Source organism: Giraffa tippelskirchi, chromosome 10 (genome assembly GCF_054371585.1).
Source record: "Giraffa tippelskirchi isolate mGirTip1 chromosome 10, T2T-mGirTip1v1.2.pri, whole genome shotgun sequence".
NCBI classification, from domain to species: Eukaryota; Metazoa; Chordata; class Mammalia; order Artiodactyla; family Giraffidae; genus Giraffa; species Giraffa tippelskirchi.
In genome coordinates, this window is record NC_137284.1 from 132,256,659 (window position 1) to 132,276,845 (window position 20,187).

The following is a 20,187-nucleotide window of genomic DNA, read 5'->3' on the forward strand; positions in this document are numbered from 1 at the left end:
AATGATCTTCCAGGACCAGGGATCAAACCCGCATCTCTTACATCTCCTGCATTGGCAGGAGGGTTCTTTACCACTAGCGCTACCTGGGAAGCCTGCTATATGTATAGTAGATATGACTAGTTCCATAATAATCAAGTGCAAGAGATGTCATGATTCTCTTTTTGTAAATAAAGCCTTCTCCAAATCACAATTTATCAAGATCAACTTACTGAATCCAATTTAAGTGATTAGATGAGGTTATCTTCACTGAAACTTATAAAATCCCTGGGGCTTACATATTCCTAGGAAAATGGGGAAGGGCCTGGCTCTGGGTCAATAGGGATGACTATTTTCCCCGTTGGCTCTATCTGCTTGCTATACACTGTGGTACAACCTTCAAAGAAATGGATGGCAGCTCAGTCTTTTAAATGCTCCACAATAGTTGGGCACTGCTTCTATGCCATAAACTGAAGGGGGCCTCCTTTGGTGAGCTGACCAATGTATACTAATACTTGCAAGTATTCCTTTCTGCTGACTCCATAGCCAAACATGTTTTACTTGAAGTACTCAAGATGCAACATTTAAAGACAATTCTCACAGGTATTCAAACATCCATTCTCATACAAGGGCTTGTTGTCTCCAGAATGCTGAGTCTAGGCACTCGAAGAAATCTACAATCCTCCCCATGTTTCAGGAACCACCTCCAGGATTGAGCCACTCTCCCAAAGCCTCCATTTTCATCTCCTTTGGGACAGTCCAGTTTAATCCCTATTTTGGCTGAGGACTTTGGAATGAGTCCTATATTCTCACTCTGAGGCTAAAAGAAATCTAAATTTCAGAGGCAGAGAGCCTTGGCATTATTCTTTGGTGAAAACCCAATAAAGTCAATATATTAATTATTCAGTAATCACATTGATGCACAGGCATTGAGCAGTTGCTCAACATACGTTGCTTTTTGTCACTGTTATGTGGATGACTATAATGCATGTTGATTATGCTCCACCGAACCTTCTGTATCTCATGAAGCAAAGGATACAAGGAACGATCCTGGTTTTTGCATTCACACAGCTCAGGTGTTGATCCTGGCTCTACTGCTTATTATCTCTGTGACTTAGATGACTTATTTCATCCAGCCTCAAATTTTTTTTCTGTAAAATTAATTGTATTGGTTAAATGCATATAATCTATAGCCTTAGACTTCAGCTGACAGGACATATAAGTATTTCACATTTGTGATAATATCCCGAATCTCAAGGCTTTGAATCCATAGCTGCTAAACTAATAAAAAAAGTCTGTTTTTTTGGTGACAGCTCTTCCCATTAACTTAATTTTGTATGGGGGGCCCTGTGGGTAAGGTTTGCCTGCAGTCACTTTGTTCTCATATCTTCTGTGTTTAGTCCCAGGCTACTGCTCGGAGAAGGCAATGGCACCCCACTCCAGTACTCTTGCCTGGAAAATCCCATGGACGGAGGAGCATGGTAGGCTACAGTCCATGGGGTCGCTAAGAGTCGGACGACTGAGTGACTTCATTTTCACTTTTCCCTTTCATGCACTGGAGAAGGAAACGGCAACCCACTCCAGTGTTCTTGCCTGGAGAATCCCAGGGACGGCGGAGCCTGGTGGGCTGCCGTCTATGGGGTCGCACAGAGTCGGACACGACTGAAGCGACTTAGCAGCAGCAGCAGCAACTGCTCTCATGTTTCCCTCTCTGAACAGCGGAAAAATTCCTGTCGGGTCTCGTGATTCAAGATATTTCAAGTAAGTTCCCTTGAACCAGGTCTTCAGGTAGGTCCCAGCTATAGCACACTCACACTTGATGAGAAGCAATGTCAGGGAAGGTCATGTGCAGCTTCCTGCTGCCACATCCATGCCTCCGTTTGACATTCAGACAAGTTACCAGCTTAAAGTTGCTCTTCCATATCTTCTTATAGCTTCTGAGGTCCCTTTTTCCAGGCCAGACTTCTTCAAGGAATCCCAGCCCCCCAGACTGGTTTGGATGCCTGAACACAATATGTGGACCAGGTTTAAGTTCTCACCTACAGATATCCTGCTCCTGCTGCTGCTAAGTCGCTTCAGTCGTGTCCGGCTCTGTGCGACCCCATAGACGGCATCCCACCAGGCTCCGCCGTCCCTGGGATTCTCCAGGCAAGAATACTGGAGTGGGTTGCCATTTCCTTCTCCAGTGCATGAAAGGGAAAAGTGAAAGTGAAGTCGCTCAGTCGTGTCCGACTCTTAGCGACCCCATGGACTGTAGCCTACCAGGCTCCTCCGTCCATGGGATGTTCTAGGCAAGAGTACTGGAGTGGGGTGCCATTGCCTTCTCCGACAGATATCCTGGACCTGTGCAAAACAAGATGTGTGTCAGGGCATTCGTATCAGTCCTTAAGAGCACTCTGTGCTGGTCACAACCCCCCTGGGACATTTTGCGAGAAGAAGTTTTGCTATCAGGCACACACAGAGGACCTTATATCATGCTGAACCTTGACTTGGTCCAAAATATTTCTTATAGCAACTAGCATGTGCAACATAGTAAGCTCTCAGTAAATAGAAGTCCCCTTCTGTATTCTTTGCTTAATAACAATTTGATGTATTTGCTAGACAGATGACTATAAAGCATATTTTATCTTTATGCCAAGCAAACTGATTTTACAGTGATAAAATCTGAGACCCAAATATCTCTTGGTAATTATTGTTAAATAGAGCTCATCAGGACTTGAGAGCTTAGTATTAATATAGTCTACATGATTATCAGCTTGACTGACTTAATCAGAAATAGAGTTAGTGGAATGTACAATACTTACCAGGGAGAGTCATGGTATTGCACCATGGTGGGAGCCATTTCAGCTTGTACCCCAACAAGAAAAGACTCCCCTTCTTTCCTGGCAAGGACTCAGCCAATGAAAAGTCATGGACTCTTTGTTTACTAGAGCCCTCCCAACTTCCTTTGCCCCTCTATCGGCTTGACCTGGTTGCAGACCCTGAATTGGGATTCTTTACTGATCCCAAACAAATCTATCTTTTCTGGAGAAATATCTGGCAGAAATATTTGTTTCAGGTTAACAAAGCAATCTTCACACTGTGAGAGAATGTCAGCTAAATAAATGGGGCACAGATACTTGAAAACTGGAAACTTTTGTCCTTGCTTTTGTGAAAAAAATCTCACCATTAATTTCTGATACCAATAAGCAGATGTGAAGATGGACCTCCTGCTGACTCAGGTACTAGGTGAGTTGGAGCCCGTGCTAGTGCCTTGGTCTAGCATGTGTAAACTTTCTAAACTTTCCAAGACACCCAGCTGTTTGGTGATAATAGTGTCGGGTTAGCTGTAAACCACCCTCTCATCATTACCATAGGCCACTTTCATTGACCTGGGTTTCCTCAGGTCCTGTTGAGTAGCCGTCAATCAGAAATGATAAGGTGAGAATTTTTTTTAAAGTAATACACCCTCTGTTTGTCCCTGTTTTCTAAGAAGAAAACTTCATTCCCCAGGTCTCAAGTCCAAAGCTCTCTAAAGGCTTTTATTTGGTAACATGAATATGTTTATATCAGTTATCATTTCTTCCTAACAAATCTCCAGATTCTCCTGTCATTCTTTCCCACCAGGTGGTGCTACTTCCTTACATTTCCTAAAGAACTCAACTTCTGAAGTAACTGTTTACAGGAGATTTAATTCCATGTGTTAATATTCAAATTCTCAAACTTCTATTATTTGAGACACATAACGTAATAAGGAATTTTGTAAACAGAACCCAGTCAGTTGTAGTTGAAAAGCTGGTTGCAACACATTCAGATGTTTAACTCTGAAGTCACTCTTGTGTGTTTAAACCAGAAGTAAGGCCAAAGCTAGGGGCAAGCTGCAATGGCACTCCACTCCAGTACTGTTGCCTGGAAAATCCCATGGATGGAGGAGCCTGGTAGGCTGCAGTCCATGGGGTCGCTAAGAGTCGGACACGACTGAGCGACTTCACTTTCACTTTTCCCTTTCATGCACTGGAGAAGGAAATGGCAACCCACTCCAGTATTCTTGCCTGGAGAATCCCAGGGACGGCGGAGCCTGGTGGGCTGCCGGCCATGGGGTCGCACAGAGTTGGACACGACTGAAGCAACTTAGCAGCAGCAGCAGCAGGGACAAGCTGTGGGGCTAGAAACCATGCAACCAGCAGACTCCACTCTTCTACTTGTGTGGTACATTATTGCTGACAGGCATAAGAATAGATGTCTTCTCAATCCATAAACACTGCTTCATTATAAAACACTCACACGATATTACCTACAATGATCTTAGAAATGTAACTTAGACTTTAATACAGATTTGTAAAGATTTTGCAGTATTCTTCCTTGACCACGATATGTAAAGCAGTCTCTAAAACAAGGGTAATAATATTTATCCTGAATTTAAAAGCAACCTTGGATATGGACACCTTATCTTCGACAAAGGAGGCAAGAATATACAATGGAGAAAAGACAATCTCTTTAACAAGTGGTGCTGGGAAAACTGGTCAACCACTTGTAAAAGAATGAAACTAGAACACTTCCTAACACCGTACACAAAAATAAACTCAAAATGGATTAAAGATCTAAACATAAGACCAGAAACAATAAAACTCCTAGAGGAAAACATAGGCAAAACACTCTCCGACATAAATCACAGCAGGATCCTCCATGACCCACCTCCCAGAATATTGGAAATAAAAGCAAAAATAAACAAATGGGACCTAATTAAAATTAAAAGCTTTTGCACAACAAAGGAAACTATAAACAAGGTGAAAAGACAGCCTTCAGAATGGGAGAAAATAATAGCAAATGAAGCAACAGACAAACAATTAATATCAAAAATATACAAGCAACTTCTGCAGCTGAATTCCCGAAAAATAAACGACCCAATCAAAAAATGGGCCAAAGAACTAAACAGACATTTCTCCAAAGAAGACATACAGATGGCTAACAAACAAATGAAAAGATGCTCAACATCACTCATTATTAGAGAAATGCAAATCAAAACCACAATGAGGTATCATTTCACACCAGTCAGAATGGCTGCTATCCAAAAGTCTACAAGCAATAAATGCTGGAGAGGGTGTGGAGAAAAGGGAACCCTCTTACACTGTTGGTGGGAATGGAAACTAGTACAGCCACTATGGAGAACAGTGTGGAGATTCCTTAAAAAACTGGGAATAGAACTGCCATATGACCCAGCAATCCCACTGCTGGGCATATACACCGAGGAAACCAGAATTGAAAGAGACGCGTGTACCCCAATGTTCATCGCAGCACTGTTTACAATAGCCAGGACATGGAAGCAACCTAGATGTCCATCAGCAGACGAATGGATAAGGAAGCTGTGGTACATATACACAATGGAATATTACTCAGCCATTAAAAAAAATACATTTGAATCGGTTCTACTGAGATGGATGAAACTGGAGCCCATTATACAGAGTGAAGTAAGCCAGAAAGATAAACAACAATACAGTATACTAATGCATATATATGGAATTTGAAAGATGGTAACGATAACCCTATATGCGAGACAGAATAAGAGACACAGATGCATGGAACAATTTTATGGACTCTGAGGGAGAAGGTGAGGGTGGGACGTTCTGGGAGAATAGCATTGAAACATGTATATTATCATATGTGAAACAGAACACCATTCCATGTTCGATGCATGTGACAAGGGCTCAGGGCCGGGGCAATGGGATGATCCAGAAGGATGGGATGGGGAGGGAGGTGGGTGGGGGGTCCAGGAAGGGGAACACATGTAAACCCATGGCTGATTCATGTCAATGTATGGCAAAAACTATTACAATATTGTAAAGTAATTAGCCCCCAACTAAAATAAATAAATTTATAAAAAAAATAAAAAAAATAAAAAAAAAATAAAAGCAACCTTGGGAATGAAAGAGCTGAAGTTAGGAGGAGGTAGGAGGCTGGATATGTGGATTATGTTCAGGGAGCCATGGCAGAAGCAGCTCAAACACTCCATTTGCTCTCCTGCATTTCCTCCTCACCTTGCAATTAGATGGGTCCGAAGAACTAGTTCTGACCAGTGAAATACTGATGGGTGTAACTGTATTATTCGAAACACCTTTGCAAGTGGCTCATTTCCCCTTTCCCCCTAACAGAACACCTGAGGAAGCTGCATGCTCAGGCTGGAGCAGCTACAATAGGGCGGCAGCTCCACTGGCCTGGGTCTCTGAATGACCGTGTGGGGCAGAAAGTTAGCCAACTCGTAGTGGGAGATGTAATGTGGACAAAAAATAAACTTGTGTTAAGCTACTCAGATTTTGGGGTTCATCATAACCCTTGAGGACGTGCCCAGAATAATGCCAGCTTTCTCTCAGCAATTATGTTCTGCTTTCTTACATCATTCCTAACCAACACATGACTTGAATCCATTTCAGATTATTTAGCTTTGGGGCTCTTGTTAGAGTATAGATTTTAAATTGATCTATATTCATCTTTATTACATATTTTGTTGGAATCCTTGACTTTCATTTTCTTCTCTTTATAAGGATTAACCACAAAAATTTCGAGAAAAGGTATTTTAGCAGGTACTTGGTAGATAGAATTGGTTGAAATCCCAATAAAGTCATTTTATAATTTGTGTTACAGAAACTTCATATCATTTATCTCCTTTCTAAAATAGGATTAATAAAAACACTGGTCTTAGATGTTTGATGTGAGAGTTGGTTAAATTAGATAATAAGTATATTTTGACTAATTTTCAAAATAAATAATTTTCTTTTTGGCTTCTCTGAATTCATGACTTTTATCTTGGTGTTAAGAAAGTTTCTATCTGTGCAGGATAAATCTAAAATTTATTATATGAGAAATACAAATAGAATACATTAATAAATTCTGATTCTGACTTATACATTTGTATCGTGTAGTAAGATGACAGCCTTATAAGCTTGGAGGACTTGGCTTAGCAGTTCACCAGTGATGGAGAGATCTTACCCCTTCTACCTGTGACAACAGCAAGGCCCTCTCTGGGGTAAAACTTACTACTTTCAAACAAAGGGTAATTATGGGAAGAAGAGAACAGTAAGAGAGTAAAGAAAGCAGATGTCTCTCCAATTTTTCCCTCTCTGGGTTGTGGCTCTGGTCTAGAGTTGGGCATTCTTTAAGTGAGAGGGACACCAAGCGTGGAGAGGTTCACGTTCACCCTCTACTCTCCATCTGAGGCTCTGGGAGGAGGCACACACGTGGGCGGTCATAGCCCAACCTGAGAATGAACCAGGGTCAGGAGGAAGGCCTGGAGCTTTAGGTTTCCTGCATTGCCTTTGAGCCTATATAGGATAAACTGACCCCAAGAAATTGAACATCAGTCTGGAGAGCTTTCAGCAACATCCCAATGGATAAAGAAATTCCATTGAATCCGGAAGAGGCAGAGGACATGATACTCAGGACCCCGATGGCTCCCTGCTGCCATGAGGTTGTATTCAGCTGCCCCCACATACCCCTCGTGAAAGGACACCATCTCTAGGGGAGAGGCAAAATTGAAGAGACCAGGTGAGACCTTTATTCTATAGAAAGAAACATTATAACTTTTAAAGACATTGGATTGGATTAAATTTAAATGGAATTGGACAGTTAAAATTTTTCCTATTCAGACATAGAGGATTCAAACTGAAAACCAAAGTAGTTGTAGACAAAGCAGTTACATTTTATGTAATTTGTTTAAGACAATAAGTACATTCATAAATAAACATATATATATGAAATACATATATGACACAATATGACTTAAAATTATGACCATGCTATATACATTAAATAATGCATCCAATGCTCATAATAAGTGTTTGTGCATGTGTGCATGCTAAATTGCTTCAATTATGTCTGACTATTTGCCACCCCATGGACTGTAGTCCGCCAGACTCCTCTGTCCATGGGATTCTCCAGGCAAGAATACAGGAGTGGATTGCTATGCCCTCCTCCAGGCAATCTTCCCAACCAGGGATTGAACCTGTGTCTCTATGTCTCCTGCATTGGCGGGCAGGTTCTTCACCACTAGCACCACCTGGGATGCTTTAATAAATGTTAAATCAATGTTAAAACTTCTAGCACACATGGCATCTCTTCTTGGATATTTAAGAAGCCTTTAAAATTTGGTATGTTAAATAAAGAATTCTTGACTTTCCTCAATTCCGATTTATTTCTTCTCTGTCTTTCCCATTTCATTAAATGGCTTCACTCTTCAGCCGATTTCCTCAGTCTTTGAGTTTTCCCTTTTATCTCCACATCTAATCCAACAGGAAATCTTGTTGACTTTCTTATTAAACACGTTTGAATCCTTTCCTTTCTTCCCATTTTCATTTTCTAAAATTAATCAAAACCTACTCTATTTCTGCATTTGACTTCCTAATAGTCTCCCATCCATTCTATATTTCTCCTAGAAGCCAATGTAATCTTTTAAAAACATAAAAGAAATCATATTAATCCTGCTTAAAACCCTTTGATTACTTTCCATTGATCTTGGAATAAAATCGAAACCCATCACCTTCATCAACTAGACTCTGCATGGGTTGGTCTCTGCTTGCTTCTCTAACTTTATTCTTCATCACTTTCCTTCTCCCTCTCACAGTTTAGACCATCCAGGACTCTATTATTTCTCAATCATATGCCTTATGTCTGAAATTCTGTTCAGAATTCAGCTGGATCTTTGCAATCCTAGCTGCCTCAGAGTCCCCAGATCTCATCTCCAATGTTTCTTCAGATTTTCCTGACTATCCTGCTCATTCTTTATCAAGTGTTAATCTCCATTATAACATTTACCACAATCCACGACTATTTACATTTTAAAATTCTGCTCATCTGTTTATTGTTGGTAGACTAGTAGACTATAAGCTCTGTGGGGGCAGGAATCTCGCTATGAACTGTTGTGTCTTCATAGTCCAGTACCATTAGCTGTACATAGAAGGGTTCACTAAATATTTGCTGAAGGGAGGAAGAGGGAACGGAAAAAGGAAGAAAGTGAAGAAAGAAGGAAGGAAAGATGTGGGTAACAAATTAATGCCCTCAAGTCCAAATCATTAATAAGGTTCATTATGATGACTGTAACATATCTTAGGGCTTCCCTGGTAGCTCAGATGTAAAGAATCCACCTGCAATGCAGGAGACTTGGGTTTGATACTTAATTATGAACACTTAATTCATCAAGTGTTTATAGCTTCCTACTGCCTTCAGATAAATGGTAGGAATGTACTTTCTGGTCCCTGTTTTGGTTGGGTGGGGCCACATGACTGTTTCTAGCTAATGGGTAATGAGTTGTGATGGAAATGGTGTATGTAATTCCCAGACCAGAGCATATAATTACTGATGCAAGATCTTTCAAAGATTTTTTTCCTCTGCCATGGTTTCACCAAATAAAGCTGTAGCCTTTATGTTGCTTTTTATTATTGTTTGTTGTTTATGTGTTTATGGGCTTCCCTGGTGGCTCAGACGGTAAAGAATCTACCTGCAATACGGAAGACTCGGTTTGATTGCTGGGGAGAAGGCCCCCTGGAGAAGAGAATGGCAACCCACTCTAGTATTCTTGCCTGGAGAATCCCCACAGACCGAGGAGCCTGGTGGGCTACAGTCTGTGGGGTTGCAAAGAGTCAGCTATGACTGAGCGACTAAGCACAGTGCAAACATTTTCCCCAATTATTAAATTTTGATGAATGTGTGTAGCATTTGCTTTATTTTATAAACCTATTACTTCAACATATCTTGGAAATCTATTTTTATTACTCTTCATCATTCATTTATGCACTCGGCAAGCATCTAGTATGTATCAGGGACTCTACCACGTTCTTGGGATGCATCAGTGAACAAAAGAGACTGTGGTGTTCACCCTTTCAAAGCTTGCATTCTAGAGTTGTAGAGATAGACAATAGATATAATATTTATTGTGCAAAGGCTCTGAGGAAGGCACCTCACTGGTCTGTTGTCATGACTCCAAGGGTGCCTGTGTGACTAGAGAGAGTGATCCTGGGGAGAGTCAGGAGAGGAAGTCAGAGAGGTAGGTAACTGTGTCCCAATCATGCAGGGCCTTCCAGGATCATATAAAACCTTGTTTTATGCTGAGGCACATGGGGCATCATTGAAGAGCTTCGAGCACAGGAGGGGTATGGTCTGACTTAAAGTTTTAAGAGGACTCTGTGGTTGCCATGTTGAAACTAGATTGGAGGATGCAGGACTGTAAGTTGGGAGACTTGTGTGTGTGTATGTGAGTGTGTGTATGTGTGTGTGTGTGTGTGTGTGTGCACATGCCCTCTGTTGCATTTGACTCTTTGTGACCCTATGGACCATAGTCACTGTAGGCTCCTCTGTCGATGGAATTTTCCAGGCAAGAATACTGGAGTACTTGCCATTTCCTACTCCAGGGGATCTTCCAGACCCGGGGGTCAAACCTCCATCTCTTGGGCCTCCTGCATTGGCAGGCATATTCTTTACCACTGCACCATCTAAGAAGCTCATGGGAGACTTGTAAGAGGTTATTGCAGTCATTAAGGTGAGGCACCCATGTTTATCAGTTAACTCTAAATACATCTGTAGACTTATTCCAAACTCCTTTCATATTGTTAAAGTAATGCCATTTCTCTCTGACTGATTCACATTCAAAGTATTCTCTTCTCTTCCTTCCCTTTATGGCCTTACATAAAAATGTGTTATCTCTTAATTGTACATTGCCTGTAATTTTCTTGTTATGAGGCAAGAAAAAAATGACTTATTTTCATAGCTCCTTTTTAGGTAATATTTTCAATTCCTTACCCTTTCATGAGCAGTTCATTTTCCTAGATCTTTTCAAATATATACTACTTTGAAAGGCAATTATGAATTCTTTTGTTAACATTTTTGTTAACCACTTTTTATTTATTTGTTTTGGCTCCATATTTTTTGTTCTTTTTAGCAGACATATTTTTCTACAATGAATGTCTTGCGTTTTAAACTAGGTCTTTCTTTGACTTCAGTCTCAATGTGAATTTTTTTCTGAATACATTTTTTGGTACATGAATTCATTATAAAGTAAAAATAGATGTTTCTTTTGGTACTTAAAAAGTCAAAAAAGTCTGTCATCTGTTATGATTTAATTAGAATGCAGTCACTGTTTCTCTGCATTTAAAAATTCTTTCTAGTGTAATACTCATCCATTTCAAATCTCAATGTTATTTTGAAACATAATTTATTATTATTAACATTGTTTTCTGCCTATTTCATTCTCTTGAAACCTCATTAATCTTCCTTTATCAACTGCTCATTTCTTGTCCCTTGTTGACTCATGTGGATGTGATCAATTTTGATGTTTACTTATATATTTCTCATTAATTTTTGGTTCCATACTGAAACACTTGAAAAAAAATCTTACTAAACTAAAACATTTAAAAACTAAAAAAAAAAAAAAATTGAGATATAACTTGATCCAACGTGTTTTGCAAATATTTTCTCCTATTCAGTAGGTTGCCTTTTAATTTTGTTGATGGTTTCCTTTGCTGTGTAGAAATTTTACTTTGATGTAATCCCACTTGTTTCTTTTCAACCTAATTGCCTTTATTTCTAGTATCAAATTAAAAAAAACATTGCCAAGGTGAATTCAAGGAATTTGTGACATGTTTTCTTCTAGGAGTTTTATGGTTTCAGGTCTTACATTTAAGACTTTAATCCGCCGGATTGCGCCTCCCAGCCACGCTGAACCGGCACAGAGATTTTCTCCACGCCGCGTCCCCTTATCTTCCTCTGCTGGGTCAGCTATGGCGGCCGTGAAGACCCTGAACCCCAAGGCCGAGGTGGCCCGAGCCCAGGCGGCGTTGGCGGTCAACATCAGCGCGGCCAGGGGGCTGCAGGACGTGCTGAGGACCAACTTGGGGCCTAAGGGCACCATGAAGATGCTTGTTTCTGGTGCTGGAGACATCAAACTCACTCAAGATGGAAATGTGCTGCTTCATGAAATGCAAATTCAACACCCAACAGCCTCTTTAATAGCCAAAGTAGCAACAGCCCAGGATGACATAACTGGTGATGGTACTACTTCCAATGTCTTCATCATTGGAGAGCTGCTGAAGCAGGTGGATCTCTACATTTCTGAAGGTCTTCATCCCAGATTAATTACAGAAGGATTTGAAGCTGCAAAGGAAAAGGCACTTCAGTTTTTGGAACAAGTCAAAGTAAGCAAAGAGATGGACAGGGAAACACTTATAGACGTGGCCAGAACATCTCTACCTACTAAAGTTCATGCTGAACTTGCTGATGTCTTAACGGAGGAGGTAGTGGACTCCATTTTGGCCATTAAAAAACAAGATGAACCTATTGACCTCTTCATGGTTGAGATCATGGAGATGAAACATAAATCTGAAACAGATACAAGCTTAATCAGAGGTCTTGTTTTGGACCATGGGGCACAGCATCCTGATATGAAGAAAAGAGTAGAAGATGCATACATCCTCACGTGCAACGTGTCATTAGAATATGGAAAAACAGAAGTGAATTCTGGCTTTTTTTACAAAAGTGCAGAGGAGAGAGAGGAATTAGTGAAAGCTGAAAGGAAATTCATCGAAGACAGAGTTAAAAAAATAATCGACCTGAAAAAGAAAGTCTGTGGTGATTCAGATAAAGGATTTGTTGTTATTAATCAAAAGGGAATTGATCCCTTTTCCTTAGATGCTCTTGCCAAAGAAGGCATAATAGCTCTGCACAGAGCTAAAAGGAGAAACATGGAAAGGCTGACTCTTGCTTGTGGTGGGATAGCCCTAAATTCTCTGGATGACCTAAGTCCTGATTGTTTGGGACATGCAGGACTTGTCTATGAATATACATTGGGAGAAGAGAAGTTCACCTTATTGAGAAATGTAACAATCCTCGTTCTGTCACATTCTTGATCAAAGGACCAAATAAGCACATGCTTACTCAAATCAAAGATGCAATAAGAGATGGCTTGAGGGCAGTTAAAAATGCTATTGATGATGGCTGTGTAGTCTCAGGTGCTGGCGCAGTGGAAGTGACAATAGCAGAAGCCCCGGTTAAATACAAGCCCAGTGTAAAGGGCAGGGCCCAGCTTGGAGTTCAAGCATTTGCTGATATGTTGCTTATTATGCCCAAGGTTCTTGCTCAAAATTCTGGTTTTGACCTTCAGGAAACACTAGTTAAAGTTCAAGCAGAACATTCAGAATCCGGTCAGCTTGTGGGTATGGACTTGAACACTCGTGAACCAATGGTAGCAGCAGAAGCAGGCATATGGGATAACTATTGTGTAAAGAAACAGCTTCTTCACTCCTGCATGGTGATTGCCACCAACATTCTCCCGGTTGATGAGATCATGAGAGCTGGAATGTCTTCTCTAAAAGGTTGAATTGAAGCTTCCCTTGTGTCTGAATCCTGAAGACTACAGAGTGATCCTAATAATACAGCTATGGAATTTTGGTCAAAGCTTCAAATGATCTTCAACGGATTTTCTTTTCATATTAAAAAAGGAGAGAACACTGGCACCTATTCAGATTCTGAAGTTCTGAAATTATAATTACAGTATTTTTTAAATTGCACTGCAGTGTCCACATAGCAGCAGGTCATACTTACCCAGTAAACAAGACATTTTGCTTTACCCTCAGTGATATAAAAATATTAGATAAGCATATGTTATCTACCTTGTTATTAAATATTCCTTGGGAAAAAACAAGACTTTAATCCATTTTGAGTTAATTTTTGTATATGGTATAAGTTAGTGGTACCATTTCATTCTTTTGCATGTGGCTTTTCGGTTTTTCCAACACCACTTGTTGAAGAGGCTTCCTTTCACATTGTATATTCTTGGCTCCTTTCTCCTAATTTAATTTACTATGTATATAAGTGGGTTTATTTCTGAGCTCTCTGTTCTGTTCCATCAATTTATGTGTCCATAACTATTATTTCTTAAATTTAAGTGGTTATTGGGTGGAGTTGAGGGTAGCATTGTAGTTATGAATCCAGAAAAGAAATTTTGGTTTATTCTGTATAAATGGACACTAACATTCTCTTGCAAATAGATAAAATATTTCAATGTGCTCATTAACCTGAATCAAAGATTATATGAAGAATTTCCTCTCATGAGAAGAGGGAAAAAAGTACAAATTCGTTTGATGAAGATTACTAACAATTCTCTAGTTAAATTTTAAAATAAAAAATACCTACTCATTTCTAAGCTGTTAAATTCCCATAAATGAAGAATAAAGTTAATGAAATTCTCATATCAACTGATGTCACAAATTTATTGTTTCGATTTTACATTTTTTTGCAATGTCATATATTCCTCCAGTTTGTAGGCAAATTAGAAAGTACTTTAAAGCTTCCTTTTTTGTTCTTTGTTTTACTCAGGCAGTGTCCTCTCCCTCTTGCTCCCCAGAGGAAGAGAAGAATGATCATCAATGACAAATGGTAGTTGCAAAACCAGCACCAAGAAGCAGCTTCACACTCAGGAGGGAACACTAAGCTTCTTTCTTAGGGTTTCAGGTGCTCTACACATTCAGAGAAACTTCTTTCATAATAAATTAGGGATTGAACCCGGGTCTCCAGTATTGCAAGCAGACGATTTTACTGTCTGAGTCATCAGGGAAGCTCATAGAAATGATCATTGAAATTTGAAATTTCTATTTTTGGTGCAGATGGTTCCTGACTTAGGGTGGTTCCATGATTTTTCAGCTTTACAATGATGCAAAAGCAATATTCATCCACTGGAAACCATACTTCAAGTTTTGAATTCTGATCTTTTCCAGGGGCTAGTGATTTGCCCTTCTTACTCTCTTGTGATGCTGGGCAGCTGCAGTGCTACAGCTTCCAACTGGCCACACAATCACGGGGGTAAACAGCTCATACACTTATAACCATTCTGCCCCCATTCAACCATTCTGGGTGTTTTTTTTTCTTCTTCTTCTTTTCCTTACAGTAGTCAATAAATTTCATGAGATAGTCAACATTGTATTATAAGATAAACTTTTGTTAGTTGATTTTGCCCAACAGGAAGTTAATGTATGTGTTCTGAATATGTTTCAGGTAGCTGCACACAGCCATGATGTTCTATAGGTTAGGTTTACTAAATAGAGTTTCAACTTATAATGGCCTTATTGAAAGTTAAGAAAGTAACAGTGAAAGTCGCTCAGTCATGTCAGACTCTGCGACCCCATGGACTATAGAGTCCATGGAATTCTCCAGGCCAGAATACTGGAGTGGATAGCCTTTCCCTTCTCCATGGGATCTTCCCAACCCAGGGATCAAACCCAGGTCTTCCGCATTGCAGGTGGATTCTTTACCAGCTGAGTCACAAGGACTTAATCCCATGGTAAATTGAGAAAGATCTGTGTTATTCTTCTCCTCAATCTATATAGGGCACTTACTACATATGCTAGGATGTACATATTTATTGTCTGAATTGGAGCTAAATTAAGAATTAAAAGGTGCACTACTAATAATCACCTGGGATAATGGGTGTAATTATGAGATTCCCTAGCACACAAAGCATTTGACTGAAATGTGGGAGACCCAGGTTTGATCCCTTGATTGGGAAGATCCCCTGGAGAAGGAAATAGCAACCCACTCCAGTTTTCTTGCTTGGAGAATTCCATGGACAGAGGAGCCTGCCAGGCTACAGTCCATGGGGTAACAAAGAGTCAGATACAGCTGAGCAACTAAGCCAGCACACCAAAACATCTGCTCACCCTGTAGACTTGTATTAGAAAAGTACATTTGTTCCCACCATTTTTGTGTACTGAAGGGAAACAAATTTCCAGACTAGTATGATAGGAACACTTCTATCTTTCCTCTGCCTCCTCTCTTATCCTTCCCTAGAAGAAGAAGAGATTGATGAGTTTGGGAGAAAGCTGAGCATGAAATCTCCAAGTATAACTACTGCTAAAGCAACCAAAGCAATACCTGATACTTCCCAAAATAAAGATTTCCCCAGATGCCTGTTGCAGAAGTTTCTGATATTTTGTAAAATAAATTTGCTTGATAATTCTAAATTTAAATATCCATATGGAGTTTTGAAAAATTAAATTTAAAAATATCTCTCTCTTCCCTACAGCTCTCTCTGTTATAAACCTTTTCTAATCTTCAGGTAGAAAGTTTTTAAAGGAACACTTTCTTCTCATTTTTACATATTATCAAAAATGGCTTCTCTGTTTCTGAGAATCCTATTTAATAAAATTTAAATTTATCCTTTGCATTTTTGTATCCATTAAGGGTACAATCAAGCTCAACCTACTTTATTTTGTGTATATTAGAGCTACATTTATTATTAATCTAAAGTTTAAAACCTAACCCAATGTTGGGGAGCCCAAGTTGGGAAGTTTTTGTTTTGTTTTTTCGTCTTTTAAAGACTTCCCTACAAAAGTTTGCAGCTTGAATATATGTCACTGTTGAGCAACTTATAGCTCTTTCCCTGTTACTGACTCTTTAATTTTAAATCAGAAACAAAAGGTGCTCACGGCAAAGCTAAACATTAACAAATGGCTCAGAGGTTAAAGCGTCTGCTTGCAATGCGGGAGACCTCAGTTCGATCCCTGGGTCAGGAAGAGCCCCTGGAGAAGGAAATGGCAACCCGCTCCAGTATTCTTGCCTGGAGAATCCCATAGACGGAGAAGCCTGGTGGGCTACAGTCCACGGGGTCGCAAAGAGTCGGACACGACTGAGCGACTTCACTTCACTTCATTTCACTTACATTGTAAACTGTTTGAAAAACATAAGATGGCTTAATAAATTAAAAAGAAAGATACAATGCTATTCAAATGTAATGTATTTTTTAGATTATGAAATATCTACAGTGGAATAGTATTGTAAAAGCTAGCATTACCCTTATCTCTTAAATCTGTCAAAACTGACCCTACTAGTATTTCAAAACTAAAAGACATCAAACTCCACACACCTGATTATTTTGCTATGACTCTCAACCTAGTATCAGTTTGATCTTTTAGTTCATCAGGAGTAAATCCGTTGAGTGTACTCAATTCAAGAGTCCAGAACCATCCAGGAAAAAACCCAAGATGGCAGAGTAGAAGGATGTGTGCTCATCTTCTCCTGTGAGAACTCCAAAATTACAACTCGCTGCTGAACAACCATCGACAGGAGAATGTTGGATCCCACCAAAAAAAGATACCCTACGTCCAAGGGCAAAGCAGAAGCCCCAGCAAGATGGTAGGAGGGGTGAAATTGTGTTCAGAAGCAAACCCCATACCCACCAGAGACACTCAGAAGGCTCAAATAAAACCTTGTGTGCACTATGGGACCCCACAGAGACTGAGCCAGACTACCTGCATTTGAGTGTTTGAGTGTCTCCTGCAGAGGTCTGGGTCAGTGGTGGCCTGCCACAGGGGCAGGGGCTTTGTGTGCAGCAGACCTGGGTGGGGCATAGGCCCTCTTTGGGGAGGTCAGCATTAACCCCAGCATAGAGCCATCAGTAAAGTAATACTCAAAATTCTCCAAACCAGGCTTCAACAGTACATGAACTTCAAATTTCCAGATTTTCAAGCTGAATTTAGAAAAGGCAGAGGAACCAGAGATCACATTGCCAACACCCTTTTGATCATTGAAAAAGCAAGAGTTCCAGAAAAAACATCTACTTCTGCTGCATTGACTATTCCAAAGCCTTTGACTGTGTGGATCACAACAAACTGTGGAAAATTCTTAAAGAGATGGGAATACCAGACCACCTGACCTGCCTCTTGAGAAATCAGTATGCAGGTCAGGAAGAAACAGTTAGAACTGGGCATGGAACAGACATGAACAGACTGGTTCCAAATCAGGAAAGGAGTACGTCAAGGCTGTATATTGTCATCCTGCTTATTTAACTTATATGCAGAGTACATCATGAGAAACGCTGGGATGAATGAAGCACAAGCTGGAATCAAGATTGCTGGGAGAAATATCAATAACCTCCAATATGCAGATGAAATCACCCTTATGGCAGAAAGCGAAGAACTAAAAGCCTCTTGATGAAAGTGAAAGAGGAGAGTGAAAAAGTTGGCTTAAAACTCAACGTTCAGAAAACTAAGATCATGGCATCTGGTCTCATCACTTCATGGCAAATAGATGGGGAAACAGTAACATACTTTATTTTCTTGGGCTCCAAAATCACTGCAGATGATGACTGCAGTCATGAAATTAAAAGACACTTGGTACTTGGAAGAAAAGTTATGACCAACCTAGCCAGCATATTAAAAAGCAGAGACATTACTTTGCTGACAAAGGTCCATCTAGTCAAAGCTATGGTTTTTCCACTAGTCATGTATGGATGTGAGAGTTGGACTGTGAAGAAAGCTGAGCACTGAAGAATTGATGCTTTTGAACTGTGGTGTTGGAGAAGACCCTTGAGAGTCCCTTGGACTACAAAAGAGATCCACCAGTCCATCCTAAAGGAAATCAGTCCTGAATATTCATTGGAAGGACTGATGCTGTAGCTGAAACTCCAATCCTTTGGCCACCTAACTTGAAGAAATGACTCAGTAGCAAATACCCTGATGCTGGGCAGGATTGAAGGCAGGAGGAGAAGGGGATGACAGAGGATGAGATGTTTGGATGGCATCACTGACTCAATGGATATGAGTTTGGGTCAACACCGGGATCTGATAGATCTGATAGATCTGATAGACAGAGTGCCTGATGAACTATGGACAGAAGTTCGTGACATTGTACAGGAAACAGGGATCAAGACCATCCCCATGGAAAAGAAATGCAAAAAATGCAAAAAAGCAAAATGGCTGTCTGAGGAGGCCTTACAGATAGCTGGGAAGAGAAGAGAAGCGAAAAGCAAAGGAGAAAGGGAAAGATATTCCCATCTGAAGGCAGAGTTCCAAAGAATAGCAAGGAGAGATAAGAAAGCCTTCCTCAGCGATCAATGCAAAGAAATAGAGGAAAACAACAGATAGGGAAAGACTAGAGATCTCTTCAAGAAAATTAGAGATACCAAAGAAACATTTCATGCAAAGATGGGCTCAATAAAGGACAGAAATGGTATGGACCTAACAGAAGCAGAAGATATTAAGAAGAGGTGGCAAGAATACACAGAAGAACTGTACAAAAAAGATCTTCATGACCCAGATAATCACGATGGTGTGATCACTCACCTAGAGCCAGACATCCTGGAATGTGAAGTCAAGTGGGCCTTAGAAAGCATCACTACGAACAAAGCTAGTGGAGGTGATGGAATTCCAGTTGAGCTATTTCAAATCCTCAAAGGTGATGCTGTGAAAGTGCTGCACTTGATATGCCAGCAAATTTGGAAAACTCAGCAGTGGCCACAGGACTGGAAAAGGTCAGTTTTCATCCCAATCCCAAAGAAAGGCAATGCCAAAGAATGCTCATACTACCGTACAATTGCACTCATCTCACACGCTAATAAAGTAATGCTCAAAATTCTCCAAGCCAGGCTTCAGCAATACGTGAACCATGAACTTCCAGATGTTCAAGCTGGTTTTAGAAAAGGCAGAGGAACCAGAGATTAAATTGCCAATATCAGCTGGATCATCAAAAAAGCAAGAGAGTTCCAGAAAAACATCTATTTCTGCTTTATTGACTATGCCAAAGCCTTTGACTATGTGGATCACAATAAACTGTGGAAAATTCTGAAAGAGATGGGAATACCAGACCACCTGACCTGCCTCTTGAGAAACCTGTATGCAGGTCAGGAAGCAACAGTTATTACTGGACATGGAACAACAGACTGGTTCCAAATAGGAAAAGGAGTACATCAAGGCTATCTATTGTCACCCTGCTTATTTAACGTATATGCAGAGTACATCATGAGAAATGCTGGGCTGGAAGAAACACAAGCTGGAATCAAGATTGCCGGGAGAAATATCAATAACCTCAGATATGCAGATGACACCACCCTTATGGCAGAAAGTGAAGAAGACCGAAAGAGCCTCTTGATGAAAGTGAAAGAGGAGAGTGAAAAAGTTGGCTTAAAGCTCAACGTTCAGAAAACTAAGATCATGGCATCTGGTCCCATCACTTCATGGGAAGTAGATGGAGAAACAGTGAAACCAGTGTCAGACTTTATTTTCTTGGGCTCCAAAATCACTGCTGATGGTGATTGCAGCCATGAAATTAAAAGACGCTTACTCCTTGGAAGGAAGGTTATGGCCAACCTAGATAGTATATTTAAAAGCAGAGACATTACTTTGCCAACAAAATTCTGTCTAGTCAAGGCTATGGTTTTTCCATTGGTCATGTATGGATGTGAGAGTTGGACGGTGAAGAAAG

At 40.3% G+C, this 20,187-nt stretch overlaps 1 protein-coding gene and 1 pseudogene across 1 annotated transcript in view; one reads left to right on the plus strand and one right to left on the minus strand.

Moving 5' to 3' along the window:
• Positions 1-13,636, plus strand: part of LOC145523574 (T-complex protein 1 subunit zeta-like) — a 23,298-nt gene extending 9,662 nt beyond the window's left edge. Inside the window, 2 exon segments of the mRNA XM_081534133.1 lie at positions 11,608-12,798; positions 12,801-13,636. Coding sequence (XP_081390259.1) covers positions 11,608-12,798; positions 12,801-13,312 — 1,703 coding nt within the window. The 3' untranslated portion in view covers positions 13,313-13,636.
• A 668-nt stretch (positions 13,637-14,304) lies between these two features.
• Positions 14,305-14,494, minus strand: LOC145524980 (small nucleolar RNA U3; annotated as a pseudogene).
• Between the last annotated feature and the right edge of the window lie 5,693 nt (positions 14,495-20,187).